The sequence below is a fragment of the Eumetopias jubatus genome, unplaced genomic scaffold (genome assembly GCF_037043125.1).
Source record: "Eumetopias jubatus isolate StellerSeaLion01/CBP00866 unplaced genomic scaffold, mEumJub1_p1.0 scaffold_4, whole genome shotgun sequence".
NCBI classification, from domain to species: Eukaryota; Metazoa; Chordata; class Mammalia; order Carnivora; family Otariidae; genus Eumetopias; species Eumetopias jubatus.
The window spans coordinates 61,723,523-61,746,983 of record NW_028274810.1 but is presented as its reverse complement, the minus strand read 5'-3'; the positions used below and the strand labels follow the sequence as shown (position 1 = coordinate 61,746,983).

The window sequence follows — 23,461 nt, the reverse complement described above, 5'->3', positions numbered from 1 at the left end:
CCAAGTCATACCAGTGAGTTAAAAAAAGAGTTAAATACTAAAATATCATTGCAGATTTAAGTAAAATTTTTCTATTTCTTTGGAGAACTACTTACAAAGGACATGACTGTTTGGGAGCCAAAGTGGAAGTTTAGAGAAAGCAATCAGATGTATTAATTAAATCTAAGAAAAGACAAAACAAAACATATTAATTTCTTTCTGGGGCTTCCTTAAGCACCTAAGCTTACCTCTGTCATTTTACTTATTACTGTGTTTTCCAATCATTCATTTCCGAAGACAGAGTAGTATCTATTATCTTTGCATATCCAGGGCCCAGTAAAATCCCTGGCATGAAGTAAGCACTCAATGAATCCATGCATACATAATCCAGAATATGTTGTTCTTATTCTTTCTTTCTTTCTTTCTTTCTTTCTTTCTTTCTTTCTTTCTTTCTTTCTTTCTTTCTTTCTTTCTTTCTTTCTTTTTCTTTCTTTTTCTTTCTTTCCTTCCTTCCTTTTCCTTTCTTTTCTTTCCTTCTTTCTTTCTTTCTTTCGAGCCTGGGAGTCATGGGGGGAGGGGCAGAGGGGGAGGGAGAAGGACAGACAGACTCCATGCTGAGTGTGGAACCCCTAGGAGGCTGGACTCCATCTTACCACTCTGAGATCATGACCTAAGCAGAAACCAAGAGTTGAACACTTAACCTGCTGAGTTAGCCTAGAGCTCCTTATTGTTTCTTTTTCAATGCTAAAACTATTTATATTTATAACATAGGAGAACAAACACATTTGCTTTTCTCTTTCCCATTTTCTTTTTCTACATGGGACTTTTCACTTTTCCTTCACTCAGTGAGGTGAACTTATTTTGAATAAAATAAGTTGAACACACTATGTTTAATATTCCTCAAGTATTTTCCTGCAGATAAGCTTTGTGCACATGCACACACACGCCAGTGTGGGCATATGTGTGTGTGTGTGAGAGAGAGAGAGAGAGAGAATGATCTGTACAAATAGTTTTTATACCTTTACCAGATATCTTTAGGGTAGTCACTATTCATTTACTATACTACTGATAAAAATCAGTTCTTGAGCCGGCTTCTTTCCACATTTATTTCTTTTGTGATTTGTTTACTGGGAAAACCTTCAGAGATTCACATTATGCAGTTCCAAGCCTGTCAGGAGGACCATTACCATACTAGCACAGTTAAAAAGATTTCAAATAGGTTATATAATGCAGTCCCCTCACAGTAAATAGCAGACAACAATATAAAGGAATGAGAAAGTGATGATAATTCAAAAAAAATGAAAATGGAAAGAGTAGAATGCAAACTGGTTTCTATTACCATTCAACACATATAATAAACTGTTCAATTTTTATAAAATTATTGTTAAACTCACTTGGCTCAGTTGTGCATTTTTCGTGATTTAAACTTCACACTGCAGTCATGAAGTATTTTTAAATGAAGTTCATATGAAATTGCATCTTTGCAAGTCATCCAGAAATAATATAGAGATATCATCTCTGCAATTCCCTCTGCTTCTTCAAACCATGACTTTCCAATTCTGTAGCTGATATTAGAAAGACGAAGTATGTGACCAGAGTAGAAAATATTATCTTTATGTAGCTACACAAAAGGAAACAGAATTTGCTCATGATTTTTACGTATGCATATCATCTTACTACAGGAAACTTAATTGTTCATGAAACTTTTGAAGATTCAAATGGATAGGATTTCTTAGTACAAATGAACTTGGCTTTTGTTTTTTCTTATAGGAGTGATGACAGTTTAGCGACTAAATGAATTATCCAATGGGCTCCTGGGTGGCTCAGGTCATGATCCCAGGGTCCCAAGACTGAGCCCCACATCGGGGCTCTCTGCTCAGCGGGAAGCCTGCTTCTTCCTCTCCCACTCACCCTGCTTATGTTCCCTCTCTCACTGTCTCTCTATCAAATAAATAAATAAAATCTTCTAAAAAAATGAATTATCCAAAAATCACAGCTTCATGAAATATCAGATTTATAATGAATATTCAGAAGATTTTAATTTAGAGACCCACACATTTCGTGGCAGAAATAGTAAAGTGATTCAAAATAGTTAACATTTGAAACCTCAAAATTCCTGGGGTGCCTGGATGGCTCAGTTGGTTAAGCAACTGCCTTCAGCTCAGGTCATGATCCCAGGGTCCTGGGATCGAGCCCCATGTTGGGCTCCCTGCTCAGCGGGGAGTCTGCTTCTCCCTCTCCCTCTGCTGCTCCCCCTGCTTGTGCTCTCTCTCTCTCTCACTCACTCTCTCTCAAATAAATGAAAAAAAAATCTTAAAAAAAAGAAATCTCAAAATTCTTGGCTTAATGCTGAAAAATATTTGCAATACAATAAGATCAAGCTGCTTTTATCTGATGCTTGTTTCTGTGCTAAGGATTCTATCAGATACAAACTTAGCTAAGACTTATGACAGAAAGCTATGATCTAGAACACCCAGCAGCAAAGGAGTGAGAACATAAAATTCTTGTAGGGATTTATTTTTTAATTTGTATTTGAAAAATGTTCCTAACAGATGAGAAAAAGTAAGGAGTTATTCATAAAACCTTTGGATTATTTCCACAAAAATGTTCCATTTATTGAACAGGAAATAAGGTGTAGAATGTACTTTTAACCAAACTAAGAATTCATTTCTCCAATTTATAAAAGCTATTCATTCCTTCTACTACGAATCCAAACATTTCCTCATCTGTACCCCTCAAGAGACTTGACTCTTTAAATGAGACTCAAGAATAAGTGTTTATGGCACCCTTTTTCATGAAAAAAGAGGAAAAAACAGTCCCTTTTCAATGTTGACAAATTCTAGCAGGTAAGAAAGTTGGGGGTTACTCGGTGTGACAGGAAACTTGTCAGAGGGGCATATGTCCAGTGTATTTGATACCATGGCAACCTTTCTCAGGTGAAAGCCTGGAGTTTGCCGCGGCGCATCCAAAATTTGTAGAGTAAGTTTCGCAGTGGGGCGGGAGAAGGATGTTGTTGAGACTTTCAGACTCTGGATGGAGGAGTCATAGAAAACAGGTAAATATACAAATGCAGAACAGATTTAACCAGCAAACTGGTTAAAGAGCAAAAAGGGAACAACTGGTGAGAGTTAACAACAGGTGTCTTTATGACTGATGCAGAGAGCTTTTGCAGCAGGAATTCAGGGTTGAAGCTGACTTTGGGCTTCAAGAAACATAGTCAATGTTGGGACTTAGAAACATGGGATTTATTAAAGACAAGTTTGGTTAATTCTCTCTCTCTCTCTCTCAAAAAACCAAAACCCCAGAAACCAAACTTCCTTGCCTTCAGGTTGTTTACTTTAAGCTATCACCACTTGATTTAGCTTTTTCCCTGTAGGCATCATAAAGATACATTAGATTTTCAAATGAGGGAGTAAAGGGCAGGAAGGGTGTATAATCAGGCTCTTTTTTTTTTTACAAGGCCATGTTTCTAAGAGTATTTATATCATAGGCAATGAAAACTGGAAACAAAAATCAAGTACTTTCTTTCCTATGCAACTAAAGAGAGTTTGGTGGGAAAAAAAGGAGGTGCCATTTCACTTCAATGAGTTAAAAAAGAATAAGTCAAAAAGTTAACGACTTGTTTTTAAATTGTTTCATGGGTACAAGTGTTCTTGAGAGCCTAAGGGCATTGTTCGTGCGATACTTCTTTTGTATGTAGCATGGTAGACGCTGGAAAATTCTTGAGGCTTGAATGACTTTCTGCCAAATTAGCATTTAACTTACCAAAAGAATTCCTCCAATGATTCACCTTTACAGTAAACCTAATAATAGTAGTTACCTGAAAAAAAGCCATAGTAAATGTGGTTCTAAATTTTTTTAAATATTTTATTATTTATTCATGAGAGACAGAGAGAGAGAGAGGTGGAGGCAGAGGGAGAAGCAGGCTCCCCGCTGAGCAGGGAGCCCAATATGGGATTCGATCCCAGGACCCCGGGATCATGACCTGAGCGGAAGGGAGATGCTTAACCATCTGAGCCACCCAGTGGCCCTCTAAGTTTTATAAAAGAGAATTAGAATCAGATCTAAAACAAAAAAATGAATGCCTTCAAATTTATTTTTATGTTTTGTTGTTTCCAAAATGATACTTGAAAAAGATCTTAAAAGGCTGGAAATATACATTTTTTTTTTTTAAAAAGAGGATGATACTAACTTAAGGTGATTTCCTCCTGAGGAAAAGTTGTAAAGCCCTATTTCCAAGAATATAGCTGAAGATTGCTTTGAATTTTTTTTTTTATTTTTTTTCCTGGAAAAACTCATGAGAGATGCTATGGTAAGTTTCTCATTATACATCATGATTTTTAAGTATTTCCCTATTCTATGTTTGTAGCCAAGTATGCCTGACGTTCCGTACATTTTATTACATAATCTATGTGAGACATCAAGTGGATCACATAATGAAAGAGTTTCAGAGCAGGATCACTGTGGGGATGCCAACCACATGCTCACTTTCTGAATACGGGCAAGGGAACCAAAGTGTCGAATTTGTACATTGTTGTCCTCCCTACCTGCCTTCTCCCTTTGCCCAGTGACAGGAGAAGCTTTCTAGAACACTAGGATGATCACACAAAGAGGAAAAACGAAGTGGGGGAAATAAAAGCTGCCTCCAGCAAAAATGGAAGACGTTCCCCGAGAAGGTGAGAATTACCCTTGCGGTGGAAGCCGCAGAGAGACCGGCACACGGGAGCTGGGCTACTCAGTTACGGTTTGCAGGCGTAACCGCTTCCGGCTGCATATGGATGATACCTTCCACATGGCACTCAGTCCTTCTCCTGAGACATTGGTTTCAAGTTCTGCATCGTACGATGTTAACCAAAAGAACCAAATCACCTTTCCCACTGTTAAAGAGTTGTAGTCACTGGGAGGAGAACATTAAAAAATAATCCCACCTTTTCAATTTTGAAGATCATGAAGGCAGCAAAAAGCACCGGATGGAAAAGCTGTGCTGGGGAGCATGGTAAATGGTAATTGACATAGGAAAGACGTTAGGGTTCGAAGCCTTTCTTTCTAAGAAAGAATTCTCGAGACATCTTTGGTGCACAAAGGTGGTTTTATTAAAGCCCGGGGACAGGACCCTGGGGGCCGAATGAGCTGCACTGGGGTCATGAGGAGTGGCCGATTATATACTTTCAAGTTGGGAGGGGGTTAGGGATAGCGTTAGGTCTCTAAGGAATTTTGCAAGCAAGGTTTCAAGGACCTTGAGGGAGTTAGCTATTGTTGGGAAAAGGTCATTTATTACCGTCTAATAAAACTTGAGTCATGGGACCCTTCAGATGTTTATCAGTGGGTCATGTGCTTGGGGGATGATTGCCAACACGTATCTTGGGGGGTTTAGAGATAAAGGAAGTTTCCAAAGGAATTTTTATATGTTAAAGTAAACTTATGGGATCCTGGATGTCGGGCTAACTTTGCCTTTTGCCCTTAGCAAAGTATTAACATTGAGGCAGCTGAGCTCCTAGAGGAATGTCACTCTGCCTGTTTGAAGGACTTGTCAATGGGCTGCAAGTAGTAAGGAAATTTAATAATTTTTCTTCTGCCTTTGTTTCCCATGAAAGGAATGAGCAGGGGTTACTTGAGTTCCACAGAGAATGGAGAGGTCAGAACGTACTAAAACCTCAGGAGAACTCAGTTCCTGTAACATTTCTATTTGTTTCCAAGGTTAGCATGGCCTGGGAAAAGAAGCATAATTTTTTGAAGTAAAACCATTATTTTATTTCAAGTTTAGTTTATAAGGGACAATACTATCTTCCTCTAGCCCATACAAATAAATGATTTCTGGCTCTAAGCAGTAATAGATTAAATAAGCAGACTAATTTTGTACAAAAGGTAAAGTCTGAATTGTCTTTGAACTTGGTAATGGAAATAGTAGTCCTTCCTTCCTTTATTCATTCATCAAACATTCAAAGAATGCCTTCAAAGTAAAGGCTCAAGGGGACAAGAGATCGTCATAAATAGTTACTAATAATAGTACAAATGCAGTTTATAATTGTTTATTTTAACAAAATAAATCATATCAGATTCTGGAGTGTTGCTTGTATAGCTCTCTCCCTTGGGAAAGGGTAGAATTATGCCTACCCTTGGTGTGGGGGTGTGTGCTACTCAAGTATATAGTAGTGCACAAAAAGAAGAGTTGAGAATTACAACTGTACGGTAATATAATGAAGAGTTTTCTTGTTCTGAGGCTTTTGTAGTCACTTTATACCAATTACTGTCCTAGAAAGTGATAATTACACAAAAGAGATACAGCTACAGGTTAACAGAATGCAGAGCAAGAGATGAATTCTAGCCAAGAGTGATCAGGGAATCCTTTGTGACAGTGGAAAAAGATGGGCATGATTATGAGATATAAGACTTTAAAAGGTAAGATAGCTCTTTAATTATTAAACAATACAGTCTTAAAACATTTATTGAGAACCTAGGTGATTGGAATACAAAGATAAGCAGGATAAAATCCTTGCCCTTGAATATTTCAGGAAGGGACATATGCACCAAAAAAGGGAGAAAAAAAACAATGCAAGAGAGCAAATATAATGTTCTAGCACAACACGATGCTAGAACAGCAGTGATAAAGGACCTTGCAGGGGCAAACAGAAGAACCCTTTAGTGTTGCCTGTGAGAGGATAGGGGAATTGAGATAATGTTATGTCTGAAATGAGATATTATGGATTATGTCTGTTACTCATTTGTTCAACTAACATGTATTAAGTACATGAATTAACTTATAGTAAGTACAATTAACATGTACTATGTACGCAGCTTGCCCTCAAGGGATTAATAGTCAAATGGTGAACCAGACATATAAATGGATAAGTACAATGATGGATTTAATTAAGTATAAAGCACATGGCATTATTAAAGACAAGGTGGTCAAATATATCTGGGAGGTTGCAGAATGGCTGCAAAAAGGAGGTGAATTTTGAGACACGGAGGTCTTTGTTAGGCAGATTGTGATTGGGAATACCGAGGGCTAAAGGAGTTCTAGACAATGAAAACAATGAGAGTAGAAGAACAGTGTTCTGCTACAGTGTGGTGTGTACACAGAATGGAAAGAGCTTTGGGTAAGGAAGATGAAGCAAGAAATGGGGTTGGCAATGACCAGATTATAGAAGGCCTTGAATGCAGACTTAAAGACTGAATTTTACTCTGTAGACCAGTACTTTTCAAACTGGATTCCAGTTCTTTAGTTCCAAGAAGTACCTAAGGAAGGTACTGGGCATACCAAAAAAGCAGATTTTAGGAGTCCATGAATTCTAGAGTCTGGAGTTTTAAACATTAATCTTTAGGCAATGTAAAGTGTTTGAATGTTTTTTTTTCTTGCTGGAACAAGTGTTTATTATTCTTTGTATTTAGTATTTACTTAACATTTAGTATCTGCCATTATTATTCATGTCATTCCGTCATTTTATAGATGGCTACCTGTTCATTTGTGTAAAACCAACCAAAAACCTTAAAACCCAAGGAATTAATCAGGCCTAAGACTCCATCTATCAATTAAATTTTCTCTAGGCAGGCTCTTTTCAAAGCCAGGAGTCTCAAAGCATGATTTCCCTCATGCATTTTTGAAATCCTGTTAACTTAAAGAAGAAATGCATGAGTGTTTGAACATTTTTAAGGAAGGAAGTGATAGGCTAAGAACTGCTCTAGGAAGATTCGTCCATCTACAATACCATGCTAGAAGTCTGGAAGTCATCCAAAATTTCTCCCTTTCTATCCTAATTCATAAATAAGCAGTCACTAAATCCTATTCATTCTTCCTTTTAAATATCACTCAAATCTATACTTTCCCCTCCTTTCCTACTGAAACTGCCAGTGGTTCAAGTCTTACACTTTTTTCCCCTGGTCAAATACAAGAGCCTTCTAACTTACTCTTCCATGCTCTTCAGTCACTTCTATCCATAACTTTGTCATACCACTTATTGCACCATTTTTGAAATTTATTAAAATGTATATGATTTCCATTAGAGTATAAGTCCCTTGAAAGCCGGTATGGGAGGTCCTGAAGGACTGCGAAATCAGGATTCACTGCTAAATGTCACACAGTCAGTCATTCTGTCTTACTCCATCATTCCCCACCCCCTCTCTTTTGGATCATTCCCATTAGCACATAAGCATGTTGTATTTTTCCTTGTCCTAAAAAATCTACTCTTGTCTCCACATTCTCCAGTTGCTACTGCTCCCTTCATAGCAAACCTCATACATTTCTCTGCTCCCTATCACAGCAAAGAATTGTATAGAATCATCTTTTCTATTTCTTCACTTTAATTTTCTCAACTCACTCCATTCTGACTTTTATCTCCATTATTCCACTATAAAGTCATTTGTCAAGGTTATCAAATCCAATAGTCAACTCTTCATCCTCATCTCACTTGACCCCTTGGTAGCATTAGACATGGCTGATAATAGTGTCTTGAAAAGTCGATACTTTCTTAAATTTCCTCCTATCTTAGTGGATATTCCTTCTTAGTATCTTTTGCTAATTCCTCTTCCTTTTATAGTTCTGTAAATCTGAGATATCTCCATGTAAGCATCTCTTCCTTTTATTGTTTATATTTATTTCCTAAGGGATCTCTAGTTCCATCGCATATACACTGATGATTTTGAAACTTGCACTTCCAGTCTGGACCTATGCCCTGAAGTTCACACTTTGTGGTCGACTACCTACTGGACATGTCCTTTTGAATTTCTATTAAACATCTCACACTTACCATGGTCAAAACAGAATTTTGTTCCTCTCATCCTTCCCTTCCTCCCAACTTATTTCTCATGAAGACTTTTGCATTTCAGTCTATGACACCCTTGTCCATCTACTTGTACGGGCCAAAAAAATCTAAGTCTGTCATTCCTTTTTTGTGATTCTTCTCACACCTCACATCCAACCATTGGCAAGTCCTCTTGGATTTGCTAAAATCAAAGTGTATGTTAAATTTGAATGGCTCTCCCCATCTTCACTGCTACCACCCTGGTGTAAGCTACTATTAACCCTCACCTGTTCTACTACAGTAGACTCTTAGTTTCTCTGCCTCCACTCTTGTCCCTTTAGATTCTTTTCCACACCGTCATCTAGAGAGGTCCTTTAAATTTATAATTTGTATCATGCCACTCTCCTGTTCAAAAATCTTCCAAAAATATGATTACACTTTTTTAAAAAAGATTTTATTTATTTGAGAGAGAGAGGGAATGAGAAACAGCATGAGAGGGGAGAGGGTCAGAGGGAGAAGCAGGCTACCCAATGAGCCGGGAGCCCATTGCAGGACTTGATCCCAGGACTCCGGGATCATGACCTGAGCCGAAGGCAGTCACTTAACCAACTGAGCCACCCAGGCGCCCCATAATATGGTTATACTTTTTAAGAAGTCCAGAGTTTTTAACATAGTCTACTCAATATGGTCTGGCTCTAGGCATTCTGACTGCAAACCCCTGCATTCTCATTCTTGTACTCACCACTCTGGACACATTGTTCTTCTTGCTATATCTCCTATATGTTATTTGTACTGTGTCTTGCACTTGCTCTTCTTTCTGTGTGGAATGCTCTAATCTCAGATATTTCAATGGCTCCTTCCTCCACATAATTCTCAGGTCTCTGCTAAAATGCTACATTCTTAGAAAGACTTCCTCTGACAACCTATACAAAATGCCTGTTCAACCCTCCGCCCCTTTCATCTGTGTATCCATTTACTCTGCTCATTTTTCTTTATAGCACTTGTCACTAATATTACATTATATTATATATTTGTTTGCTTGTTTATTGCCTGGCTTTTCTACTAGAATGTGACAAAGATTCTCTCCTTGACCTGATTCTTGTCAGACTCCTCTGAGCCCAATTAAGCCCCATCCTTGGGCATATCCTCAAGAGCCCAGTTTTAGCAAGAATCCTACTAAGTTAGTTCAGCCAGAGTAATCGTTCTCACTACCCAACAAAATTCCTTGTCTTTACCATCACCTTGGCTTGTTAGGAATTCCATGGAATTGGGGTTGACCCAAGTTTTCAACAAGTAAATGACATTTAAAAAAAAATAAATGACTTTAAAAAAATTATTATAAATTAAAAGAGACATAAGATCCATATTAACAAAAATGGCTTGTTAGGAAATGCATAGGAATGGCATGGCTTGTTAGGTCAGCTTAGCAAAGAATTACTCTACCCTTTTACTTTCTCTTTTTTTTTCTTTTTTAAGTAATGTCCATGCAAACCTGGGGCTCAAACTTAAGACCCCAAGATCAAGAATCACATGCTCTACTGACTGAGCCAGCCAGGCACTCTGAATTACCCCATCCTTTCAGTAATTTTGTACTCACTAACCCTCCACTTTGTTCCTTGGCTATACAACGCTACTTTCCATTATTGTATTCAGAATTGAGCCAAATCTCTCTCCCCTCCTATAAACCCCCATTGCAGTAGTCCTTATCCTATAGGGATATATATACAAACATAGCAACAGTTCTGAATAAAACATGCCTTACCTTCTTTAAAACTGTATCCTCAGTGCCTAGCATAGCGTCTCGTTCTCAGTAGGCATTCAAAACATCTTTTTCAATAAATGAATATATTTAGAATAAGGAATGATATACTCAGAATTTGGGAATTTTTAATGGGTGGAGCTAATTTTATAACACTTCTAAAACATTTCAATATTTTAAAAAACAGAGGGTGAAAGTTTATCAATAAATACTTTAAAAAGTATTAACACATTTAATTTCACAGAATTGGAACCTCAGAGTTAAGAGCTCTTCAAGGGCACCTAGTGGAAGCCCACATTTTAATTAAAAAAAGAAACTGAATTCCCTGTTTATTTTTTTAAAGGTCTTTATTAGAGGGTGAATTATTTTAACATTTACAGAGCATTTGGAAATTTTGAAATTACCTAATTGATCTTTACACTAATTAATCATGTCAAAGCTTTGTAGTTAATGCTAACAGGATTGAGCCTACAAACCAAAGCATTAACACCCACTTAAGGTCATTAAAAGTGGATTACAAAAGACTTCAAATAATATATATACTGTATCGTTTTGTCAAGGCTTGTTTTAATTCCAAAGCACAGCCATAACAAAGTGGATAATCAATTCAAGGTGACATTAGTATCTCCTTATTCAACCTCACCAGTTTTAAAGTATTCAGTATAGATAGGCACTGAACCCATGCCAGGAGGGAAATAATTGATTTAACTGATCTAAAAGTGTGTTTGAGCTTTTTTCAGACAAGCTGTCAACACACACATGAAAGCAAGTTTCTAAAAATGCTGTCAGATCCATAATGTTTATACAGCAAAGCAAACAACCTTTGTTATTCCTATTAATGCATCTGCTCATGGAAGAAATTCCATCCAAAATGTTTTATTTTTCTCAGCTACACTGGAAATTACAATGTTGACCCATATTGAAGCAATTTAGAAATGTACTCAGCCACAAAATGGAAGTGGATTACATTAAGTTTAATATGTTACTAGGGTACCTGCTAAAAATTACACCTCAGAGTTATATAGTACATTTCCTTGAAAGGGTTTCAAGTATTGTCATAGGAATTGCATCTACTTATCTTTTTGAAGAAGGTTGGGCCCAGTAATATTATTTTCTCAACTTTACAAATCAGTAATAATGTCAAGAGGTAAATATGTGTAGGGGAAATAACATACCAAGATCAAACAGTTTGTTGATACCTTGGACTATCGCCTATAGTACTTTATAGTAATCTTAACTTTTTCCTTTGATAGTTTCATTCTAAAATGGGGAGTGGGATTGGGAGTTGAATTTCCTAACGGCTGAAAAGAACGTTGAATATAATCTATTTCAACACTACTAGTTTTGCCAATGAGATATGAAATGATCTGTTGAAGGACACACTGCTCAAGTGGCTAAGCTGGAGCATAACTCAGGATTTTTGTTTCTAAATACTGTGCTTTGTCTACAACACCATAGTACTGCTTATGATCAAGAATAATTATTGAACTAAATCCAACAGGGTTTGGGATATTCAACAGGTAAAATGACCCAATTTTTCAACAAATAAATGACATTAAAAAAAGGGGGGTGGAGGAAAAATCTTTATAGATTAAAAGAAACATAATATCCATATCAACAAAATGCTAAACTGTAGACTTTTAAAATCTCGATTAGAATAAACCAAACATAAAATTACATTCTTAAGGCAATCAAGGGAGATTGAATACAGAGTGGGGATTCTAGGATAGTAAGAAACTACTGTTAATTTTGTAACATGTGATAGTGGTAGTGTGGTGATACTAAAAAGAAGTCCTTATCTGTTAGAGCTATACACTAAAGTATTTATCAGTGAAATATTCTATCTGGTTATTTGCTTTAGAACACCCCAGAAAACAAACAAATGAAAAAGTACAAAGATAGATTGCTAAATGTTAACAGTGTTGATAATCATCAAGGGTGGGGGTTATTTCTACTACTTTACTTTGGTACATGTTTGACATTTTTCATAATAAAAATTAAAAAGTAAGTAATTATTGAACTCATAATACATAAAAGACATCACCAACACAGTTCATTAATCACTAAATACCCAATTTTTCTTATTTTAATCGGGAGAACAATAACAGAAACACCTTAGCATGAATCTATAAGGTCCTACATGTACTGGCTTATGCCTATTTCCAACCTCACTAATGACTACTGCACCAAGATGGAAAATTATGCTTTGTATTTAATATGCATTTTCATAAAACTGCTATTAAGTTTGACTTCTTATTTTATTTTATATATTTTTTTAAATTAAACGTTTTTAAATAATCTCTATGCCCAGTGTGGGGCTCGAACTCATACGCTGTGATCAAGAGTCACATGCTCTTCTGACTTAGCCAGGTTCCCCAACTTCTTTTTAAAAATGTTCTTCCCTGTATTCTTATTCCTTGATTCTTTAGTAACCATGTTGTTTATTTCAATTCAACCCGTATTTATGGAATGATGCACGAGTTTCTGTTAGGCCCAGGAATAGCAGACAGGGTATGTGATTTTTATATCTATGAAATATTCACTTATATATAAGTATATATGAAAAATATATGACATATATAACAGAACTGATAGATGCTATATTAGCTGTATGAAAAAAGTCCTATGGGGACCCTGAAGAGAAACATGTAATCAAAAACTTGATCAATAATGTTAGAGGAAGGACAGAATTATCTTTCTATACTCTATATAAAGAATATTACAAAATATGAGGCAATCAAAGAATGTGCAGCCAAAACTATAGAAAACAAGTATTATAAAGGTTTGTGGGATATTAATTTATAAAAATATGTTATTTTCCTGGATTTAAGGATGTTTGTGTTATTTGTCAGCTTCAAAAAATTTGTAGTTATGTTCTCTATTTTCAAATAAACATTCACTTTCATACCTTATTTTCTATTTGTTTTTCCTTAATCAGCTCCCCCTCATTATATAAACTTCAGGTGCCACACAACCTGAATCCACGTGGGTGCCTATAATTTGGTAGACACTGTTCTGGGAGCTAAGGATCTGTCAGTGAACAAAACAGAGAGAAATCCCCTCTCTCTTATGAAGCTTACATTTTAATTGGGAGAGACAGACGAAACAAAAACATAATAAACAAGGAAATTCAATAGTACTTTAGAAAGTAAGTGCCATGGAAAACAGTTGCGAAGGGTTAGGAGTATGGAGAGTGCAGGGCAAGGAGTGCGGGTGAGCTGGAACTGCAATGTTAAATAAGGTAGTCGGAGTAGGGAAGTCTCATGGAGAAGGTGACTCCGAGCAGACTTGAAGAAACTGGTTATTGAGAATACCAGTGGAATCTAGTGTAGCATATTAGTTTAGTGGAACTCCATTATTCTCTTATTCAGGTCCTGCCTTAGAGTATTTGAAATAAAATAACCCCAAGGACCCAACACCAGTGGGGAAAGCAGTAACAGCTGGATCAGGGTTAAGAACTGAATGGTCGTCTAGGACACTGCTCATAGAGATTGGTACTAAAGAACATAGGGACACTACAACATCACAGAAAAATAAAAAAGGGGAATATGATATTTACCAAAACATCTCTGGTAGCTGGGGTGAGAACCCCAAAGGGCATGGCACTGAAGGAGATCTGGTCTGATGAACTATCAGGTTTGTACTGCTGAGTAGGGTGAAGCAATAGGGAATCACATCTGAAATGCGTGGGCGACCACTTTGCTGTCACTGGCAGTGACAATGGTGCCTTCCCACCCTTCCCACCCCGTAGCATTCAATCATGCCACCACACAGAAATCAGGAAGACAGCTAAATATGTAAGCTTAAAGTATACGTTGTCAGCCTGCCCTTGAAATAATAACTATGGGAACGAGACTATAATTGTGAATATTTTAAATGTTCTTAGAGCATCATGTTTGTTTTTCTTTGGCAGCTGTGGTATAGTAGAAAGACAAAAGGACAAGTCAGAACTGGAAATGAGTTCTGAGTCTGCCACTTAGCTGATTAGCCTTGGGCAAACCAGAAAGTGAAAAACTAAATTTTATTATCTATAAAATGGGGGCAGTAATAAGTTTCTTTTGTGGCAATCAAATGAGGTAATTGTGTTTAAATGAACTTTTTAAAAAAATATTTTATTTATTTGAGATTGAGAGAGAGAGAAAGAGAGCGAGAGCGAGCAGGAGCAGGGGTAAGGGCAGAGGGAGAGGGAGAAGCAGACTCCCCACTGAGCGGGGAGCCCGATGCAGGATTCTGTCCCAGGACCCTGAGATCATGACCTAAGCCCAAGGCAGCCGTTTAACCAACAGAGCCACTCAGGTGCCCTAAATGAACTTTTTAATCAACAAAGTATCATATTCTTTTCATCATAATAATAAAGGTACAAGGTTGTTCACAGTTGCTAGGTAAGGATTACAGTTATGATGTAATAACAAGTTGTAATAATCAGCGAATAGTTAAGACAGCATGTCAAAGGCTTTAAAAATCTCTATAATCTGCCTTCACTCAATTCAATAAAACAATTGAACAGACTTTTCAATGTTTTTTAATGGTATATTAGAACAAGAAACAGACAAACATATTTCAAAAGCAAAAATAGGTATTTTGTTTTCTTACTCACTTGAATGGATACTGAAGGAGTGACCCTTAACCAAATGAAGGTGCAGCATCAAAAATAACAGGCTATTTTCTCCAAATTGCCAGCTAGGTAGAGTGATTCTTAAATGATACTTCTTGTCAGCAAGAAAGATGATCCCAAGAATGAACAAAAATAGCCTCTGTTCAACAGCTGTGATATTTATAATTTATAAACTGATCATCTCTCATCAGATTGTCTTGGTGTCTAAACAAGAATGGATGTCTGTTTGCCATTTGTATATTTATCACTCTTCAGAAAACAAACTTTTATTATATCTTACTCTTTCTGATCAATGCATTTCTCTCTTCACATATAAACAGTATGATAAGAAGCTTCTTGTTTGAGGAACATGACCTTGGAACTCCAGTGTCATGTACAATGTTAAAAATGTTCAACTAATCCTTAAACATTTATTTCCAATCAGCAAATACCTTTTAAGCACTGAAAGGCAAAACACTGAAGACTAGGATAACATGGAAGGAAGAAAGGGAAGTAGGGTGGGAGCGATAATCAATTCATTACTAAATTCTTGTCAGTCTCTAATACTCTGCCTGGGTGTCATGCTTCTAGTTTCCTCTTACGGTTCTTCCCCCACTTCTATTTTTCTTTAATTCGTGCCCTTCCATTGCCCTTGCTCTTCACCAATCTCTTTGTGCCCTATGTATTTTATTTGCTTTGCTCACTACATTGATTCCCTCTTCACTTCTTTCACTACTTCCCTCTTGTGCAGCCCTACGACAAGGTATTTCTACACTTTATACAAGCATGCGCTAAATTACAATTGAGCAAATTTCGTGACTCTCTCTTTCTTGGAGAACTTTGCGCAAATTAGAACTGAGAGCTCTGGAGGAGGGGGCTCTTGCATCCACAAGACAAGAGAACTGAGAATTATAAAATACGTGGGGGAGAACTGAGAGAGCACAGAACTGTGTCCTCCATGTGCCACGACCTGCATCAGAAATACCTCGCCCGTGACTCAAGAAACTTCCTGCAGCGCTCCGCGGACTGACCTTCGTTCGAGGCCCTTCCCCACCGCCGCCTCCCCCTGACTTCCCCTACACCCACATTTTCGTCTTCACGTCCCTCCCTCCCCACACTTCAGGCCCATTTCTCTTCAAATTCGACTCCCACCTTGCACGCCGAGATCTGGCCCCTCTCCGCTCCCATGTTCGCTCCCCTCGGTTTCTGTCACAGACCCCCCCTCGAAGTCCCCCCCCCGCTCGACGCCCCCCACAGGTGAAGGGCCAGTCTCCTCGCAGCCTCCTCCCCGCCCCTCCCCCGCACACCTGGCGGCCCCCTGCCCTCCCCTCCCCCTCCGGCGCCCCGCCTGGCCCACAGCCGCCGCCGCCGTCGCCGCCGCTCGCTCCCGCACGCCCCCACGCCGCCGCCACCCGCGCGCCGCGCCCGCCTCGCGCCCCTCGGCGTTTCGGTCCTCCCCCGCCCGGCCCCCCCGCCCCCCCCGCCCCCCCCGCCCGGCCCCCCCCGCCCCCCCCGCCCGGCCCCCCCCCGCCCCCCCCGCCCTCCGCGGGCCCGCTGCACTGTGGGTAGGCGGCGGCCGCACTGAGGAGCCCGCGGCGGCGGCGGCGGCGGCGGCCGCACTCGCACTGAGGAGCCGGCGGCGGAGCTAGGCTGCGCGCGCCGAAGATGGCTGAGAAGCAGAAGCACGACGGGCGGGTGAAGATCGGACACTACGTGTTGGGCGACACGCTGGGCGTCGGCACCTTCGGCAAAGTGAAGAGTTGAGTATGCGCCCGAGGCCAATACGCGGGGCTGTCCGCTCGCAGGAGGCCGGGCCGAGCGGCTGGAGCCGGGCGCCCAGGGCCGCGGGGCGGGCGCGGGCCTGGCGGCAGGTGGAGCGGGCCCAGGAGCCCCGCGAGGGGGGCGGGGGGCGGCGGCGGGGACGACGGGAGTCCCGGGGTCTGTCGGGCGCTCGCGGACCTCAGTGCCCGCGTCGGTGAAACCGGAGGTCGGACTGTTGGGCAGGGTGCCTTCCAGCTGAGACGGTGTGGGCAGCACCGGGGAGTAATACCTGGTGCTGGTGATTGAGTTCCCAGCGCGCCAGGTGCCCTGCTGGGTGCTTTACTTGTGATCTCATTTAATCCTTACAGCGACTCGGGGCAGGTGTTGTCCTCACCTTGAAGGTGAGAAAACGCGGACCCCTAGACGTTTGGGAACGTGCCCAAGGTCACACAGAAATTGGCAGAACCACGATGAAGTGTAAAATGTCTTCCAGTTCTGGCTAGGCCGGGGAGGTCCCTGCCATCTGACTCCTTCGTGCGCCAGGACTCGGGCGGGGTCGGTGGGGTCTACGCTGTGGGGCAGGTTCCGGGGGCCTGGAGGTGGGGGCGTGAACGCAGAAGGCCGCTGCATGGGCTCAGGGCTTAATTAGAGCTGGAGGTCCGAGGGGTGCTTGACCAGTGGAAAGAAGTGGAAAGAAGCCTAGGAAGGCTTCTGGGATGGGGGGAGGTTCCTTGGTGTTGGACCTTGGAGCGTGCGGGGCTGAGGAGGCCAGAACTGCTAAGGCGGACTCTGCTGAGGTCTCGTCTCTTGGTGACAGGAATCCCATTTTGGGTGTAGAAAAACAGGCTGTTTTTGAAATAGTTTTAACTTGTTACTAGTTAAGTATTGAACTTTCCTCCTTTTGCGGTTAATAACAGTCACATGGGATTTAATTAATCTGCCCTCTCTCCTGAACTAGAGCCAGCTTATTAATATTTTACGGTTGATTGTTATAAATTCAGAATTGTAAGTCAAACGTTAGCTTTTCTCGTTTTGCTGTAAAAATGTTGGGTAGGCAGTCTGGAGAATGTATCTTAGGCCTCTATTTCCTTGTAAAATACGTATTTTAACCTCAAGTCATGGGTGTTAAATAGGTAGAAGGAACTCATTCATTCCTGTGGCAAAGATCAGCTCCTATTTACTTCCACGTATCTGAAGCTCTTCTCTTCGGAAAACCCTTACTGAGCACCTGCACTGTGCTAGACACTGTTCTCGGCAACGGGGATACAATAAGGAGCATAAACCACATTCAAATCTCTCCTGTGGAGCGTATATTCCAGTAGGGGAACACAAAAAATAATCAGAATATATATGTAAAATACGTAGTATGTTTAGTGCTACTGAGAAAAATGAATCAGGGAAGGGAGAATGAGTTTTGTGAGGTTAACAGTTTTCAATAAGGTGATCCGGCAAGGTCTCACAGGCAAGGTGGTATTTGTGTAAAGACCTGAAAAGTTTATAAAAATCTTTGAAGTCCTATGTGGGCCATAAAGTCCTGGGGTATTTATGAAAGACTTTATAAGTAGAGTGGATAGCTAAGAGAATATATTTAGAATGAATATAGGAAGATCCAGGCATTAGGTTAATGCCTGAAAGGTTACCTGTCATTAAATATCATTACTGAGGACTGCTGTGTTACGATATTATTCAGTTACTCAGGCAAACTGTGCCTTTGCCATCTGGGTATGTACACTCTCAAAATTACATAACTTACCCTACATCCTTTCAAACTGTGTTAAAATGTTTGTCTTTTTTAATTCTTCTGTACTCTGAATGTAGACTAAAACACCCATCAGATCAGTTGGCCCATTGTCAAGGACAACCTAAATCTCTTTTTGTATATATTCTTGTGCTGCTTCCAGCCACTGGCTTCTTAAATATAAACCAATGGAAGGTACGTTGGTTTATGAGAAATCCTTTTACTGGAGGACCCAGTCTAATGGGCATCCAATCAGAGGCGTGTTTTTAACACTACGTTAGAGCCTCTCTCATGTTATGCTGTGATTTCCTATCCAGGATTAGAGTTAGTACCATTGTTCAATAAAAATGATGGAAGTTGCTGCAGTTCAGTTATTTAATTCTTCAGGGGACAAGAAATAAAAGTACATGTATTTTTAAAAGTAAAAATACGCCTTTTTTGTGGTATATTGTACATATCATTCACCCATTCCAAGTGTACAATACAGTGATTTTTTTTTTTTGTAACTTTACTGAATGATGCAACCGTCATCATAGGTGCAACCAACATCAATTTAAAAAAAAATTTATCGCCACAGTAAGGTCCTTCATGCTCATTTACAGTTCATCTTTGTTCCCACCACCAACTTCAGGAAACCCTGAATCTGTTTTCTGTGTGTATAAACTTGTTTTCTCTGGATACTTCTGATAAATGGGATCATTCAATATGGAGTCTTTCATATTTCCTTTAACAATGTTTTTAGGTTTATGGATGAGATAGCATGTGTCAATAGTTTATTCCTTTTTATTGCTAATAATATTCCATTGCGTGGATATGCCACCTTCGTCTATACATTCACAAGTTGTTTTTGGTTTGGGACTGTTAAAAATAATGCTGCTACAAGTATTTGCATGCAAGACTTTGGGCACATGTTTTCATGTATCTTGGTTAGGCACTGAGGAGAAGAATTGCTTGGTCCTATCGTAGTTTCATGTTTAGCTTTTTGAGAAACTGCAAACTATTTTCAAAAGTGGTTGTACCATTTTGCAATCCTACCAACAGTGGATGAGGGTTCTCCCTTTCTCCGCATCCTCACCAGCATTTGTTGTAGGCTGTTTTAAAGGCATTCTAATGGTGTGAAATGATGTCCCATTGTGGCTTTAATTTGCATTTCTTTAATGAGTAATGATATTGAACATCTTTAGGTACTTATTAGTCATTCATATATCTTATTGGGTGAGATGTCTGTTCATATCTTTTGCTTATTTCATGAACTGAATTATAAGAATTCTTTGTAAATTCTGGATTTGAGTCCCTTATTAGATGAAGTTTGTAAATATTTTCTCCCAGTCTTTTTCATTTTCTTCATGTGTCTTTTGAAGTCTAAAAGTTATGAATTTTCATGAGGTCCAATTTATTGACCTTTTTTTTCTTTTTATGGACCTTGCTTTTGGTGTTATAGCCCCGAAATCTTTGCTTTAGATTTCAAGGATTTTCTCTCATGTTGTCTTCTAAATATCTTCTAAATTTTATTGTTTTAGCCCTTACATTTAAGTATATGACCCATTTTGAGTTAATTTTTGAGTATGGTATAAGATGAGGTTTTAAGATCAGCTTTTTAAATGAATATCCAATTGTCCCAGCACAGTTGAAATGTATATGTTGAAAACACATGCACTTTTAACTGTTACATAATTTAGACTTTGTAAAGTTAATTTTTACTAAAAAACTTAATAGATGATTTAGTTATATATATATACATATGTATCTTAAGATTTTATTTATTTGTCAGAGAGACACAAGCCCGGGGGTTGGGGGGAGCAGCAACAGAGGGAGAAAGCATGCTCCCCTCTGAGCAAGGAGCCTAATGTGTGGGACTCTATCCCTGGGATCATGACCTGAGCCGAAGGCAGACACTTAACCAACTGAGCCACCCAGGCATCCCATAGATGATTTAGTGTTTTTTTTTTTTTTTAAAGACTTTATTTATTTGACAGAGAGAGACACAGCGAGAGAGGGAACACAAGCAGAGGGAGTGGGAGAGGGAGAAGCAGGCTTCCCACTGAGCAGGGAGGCTGATGTGGGGCTGGATCCCAGGACCCTGGGATCATGACCTGAGTGGAAGGCAGATGCTTAACAACTGAGCCACTCAGGCGCCCCCATGATTTAGTTTTATATGGCTCTAAAAACATGGAGATGGAGGAATGAATAGCATTTTTTGCCTTTTCTCTTAACTGTTAGGCTAGTTGTAGATTTTGAAAAATTTAACTGCCCTTGTTGATGTACCAATTTATAGACTGAAGTTAGGTACAATAAGTGAAAATTCAGAGTGGCATAATTTTCATTTGATTGCACTCATTTCAAGGTATTTTTATTTTTATTTTTAAAGATTTTATTTGACACCCACACACAGAACAAACTGGGGATAGTAGCAGAGGGAGTGGGGGAAGCAGGCTCCCCACTGAGCAAAGAGCTGGATGCCAGGGCTTCATCCCAGGACCCCAGGATCATGACCTGAGCCAGAGGCAGATGCTTAACCGACTGAGCCACCCAGGCACCCCTCGTTATTTTTAAAAAAGTATGTAGAAATCCTCTATTTGCTGTTAAATAATGAAAGGCTTATTTTAAATGTTCTAAACTGATTTTCTTCATTCTGTTGTTTTGCTAGATTACCAGTGGAGTGCTATCAAAACAAATTATGGGGGCTGACAGAATTTAAAAGTAAATGTTTTTTCTCTACTTAAATTTTTTCTGTACGTTGATTTAGTTCATACTCTTTTCAGGGTGGGGTAGAGCTGCTGTTTAAGAGCTCTTGTAATGAGACTTGTTCAATTCTTACCTAAATAGTAAAGGTGATAGAAATGATAGAAGAATAGATTTGTTGCTTGTGTTATACAAAGACTGGTTCAAGAAAAATATACATAATATACTGCTAATTACTTATTTAAAAAGAAGCCTACTTTTTCAAGGTGAGTACTGATAGATTTGCTTTATGAAATATTTATTCATCAGAATTGTACACCAAGGGATACTTTGTAATCACACTAGCCTCTTTCTAGCCAGCAGAGTCTCACCAAGGAATTACCTTCTCTGTTTTTCAAATAGTTACTTGGATGACCCACAGAATTGGCTTTCAAGAAATTAAGTATATTACTAATTCCTCACTTATTTTTGAGATAACAGGAAAGATAAACAGATGGACTTTTTATTACATTTTTTTTTTTTAAACAAGGAGTGTTAACCTTCTTTGAAATACCAAGTTCCAAATGATAAATTGAATTTTGGACAACTACCTGGTTAGTTGGTGGACCTGAATGTTGTACCTGTGGCATATTGGGCCCTTGCTCTGATTGTTTTTTGACTTCCATGTAGTGTCACGGTCCTGAATAAAACCTTTAACCTCTCTGGGCCTTTTTTTTTTTTTCTCCTAAAGGAGAGCACTGGAACATGTAATGTATCAGGTCCTTTACAACTTTATCATTAAACTGATTTTTTAAAAAGATAATTCCCCTAAATGGATATTTTTAAATTGTTCCTTCTAGACTCATGGCAATTTGAGTAACTGAAGATCAGAGCTGAAATGTCCATGTAATGGAGAAAAGAAAGGGGAAACACATTTGTAACACTTTAATGACAAAAGCTACAACTTGACTCAGTTTTTGTATTTTAAATACTATGTGATGCACTTAATTTTATGTATTCCCCAGAGTAACCCTGAGTTTGGTATTATCTCCATTTTACAAATGAAGAAATTGAGAATCTATACCTTAAGTGACTCGCCCAAGGTCACAGTACTAAGTGGCAGAATTGGCAATCATAACCAGGATTTTCTGACTCCAGAATCTGTGCTGTATGCAATGTAAAGTCAAAAGGCATAGGGCATTATCTTGAGTTTCAAATCTATAAGACTGCAATCTTACATGTCTGTAGATATTTAGCAATAATTGAAAAAAATATTTAAATGTCTTTTTTTAGTTCACATTGAGATAGAATAAGTCCCCCCCCCCCCCCGGAAAATCCATCATATACACATGTGATTAAAATTTATATTTTCATATTCCTGACTTTTATGCCTCAATTTATTTTCTTATATGGATGAATGTGCTGAATTCTAACAATATTAACCCAAATTTCTTGGAAATACCAGGTAATTCTTTTTTTTTCTTACTATGAAAGTAACCCTGACTAAAGAATACCAGTAACCTTTAGTAACCAGAGTAAAGAGAATTTACAAAAATGATTTGATGTCCAAGAAGGAACATATGGTGTAGGAAGGCATTAGCCCTGGATTTTAATTCCATTCCACTACGAGTTATATGGCTTTGGGAAAACTATTAAGCTTCTCTGAGCCTCTGTTTCCTCCTTTGTAAAACGGCAATAACAACACTTGGTCTACCTACCTTCTAGAATTTTTATGAGGATTAAATTAGTCGAAGTACATAAAATGGCTTGAAGAATGATAAATTGCCGTACAGATAAGTGGCAGTATCGTGGAGATGACTAGGTGCATGGCTCTTGTGAGTCAGTTCTGTAACGCGTGGAGTGTTAACTGTTCGCTGTGTTTAGAAATGCCTTCAGTTCTGACAGAGACATTGAGACAGAGCTGTAATAATCTGCCAGTGTACTTTGGATGCGTGCATTGAAGAAAGTTCTAAATGACTAACTTATTTTTGTTATGTGAGACTTAATTATTAGCTTTTTATTAAAATCCAGTAGTCCTTCTTGAATAAGTCATGTAATTCCCCCCCACAAATGTGAAAAATGAATAAAATAAGAATGAAAAGGAAATAACAGTGAATGCTCATTTAAGTTACTAGCTGAATTGATTTTACTTTTAAAATTATGCAAGTTCTAAACGAGTGGTAAACAGTAGTTCCAAATAATAAAGTTATATTTCTTCTCACATACTAGAA

The 23,461-nt window shown here is 38.8% G+C and overlaps 1 protein-coding gene across 1 annotated transcript in view; it reads left to right on the top strand.

Moving 5' to 3' along the window:
• The first annotated feature begins 16,735 nt into the window (after positions 1 to 16,735).
• The window catches only part of PRKAA2 (protein kinase AMP-activated catalytic subunit alpha 2), a 69,560-nt gene continuing 62,834 nt past the window's right edge, over positions 16,736 to 23,461 (top strand). Inside the window, exon 1 of the mRNA XM_028106849.1 lies at positions 16,736 to 16,829. Coding sequence (XP_027962650.1) covers positions 16,736 to 16,829 — 94 coding nt within the window. The remainder of the gene's footprint in view (positions 16,830 to 23,461) is intronic.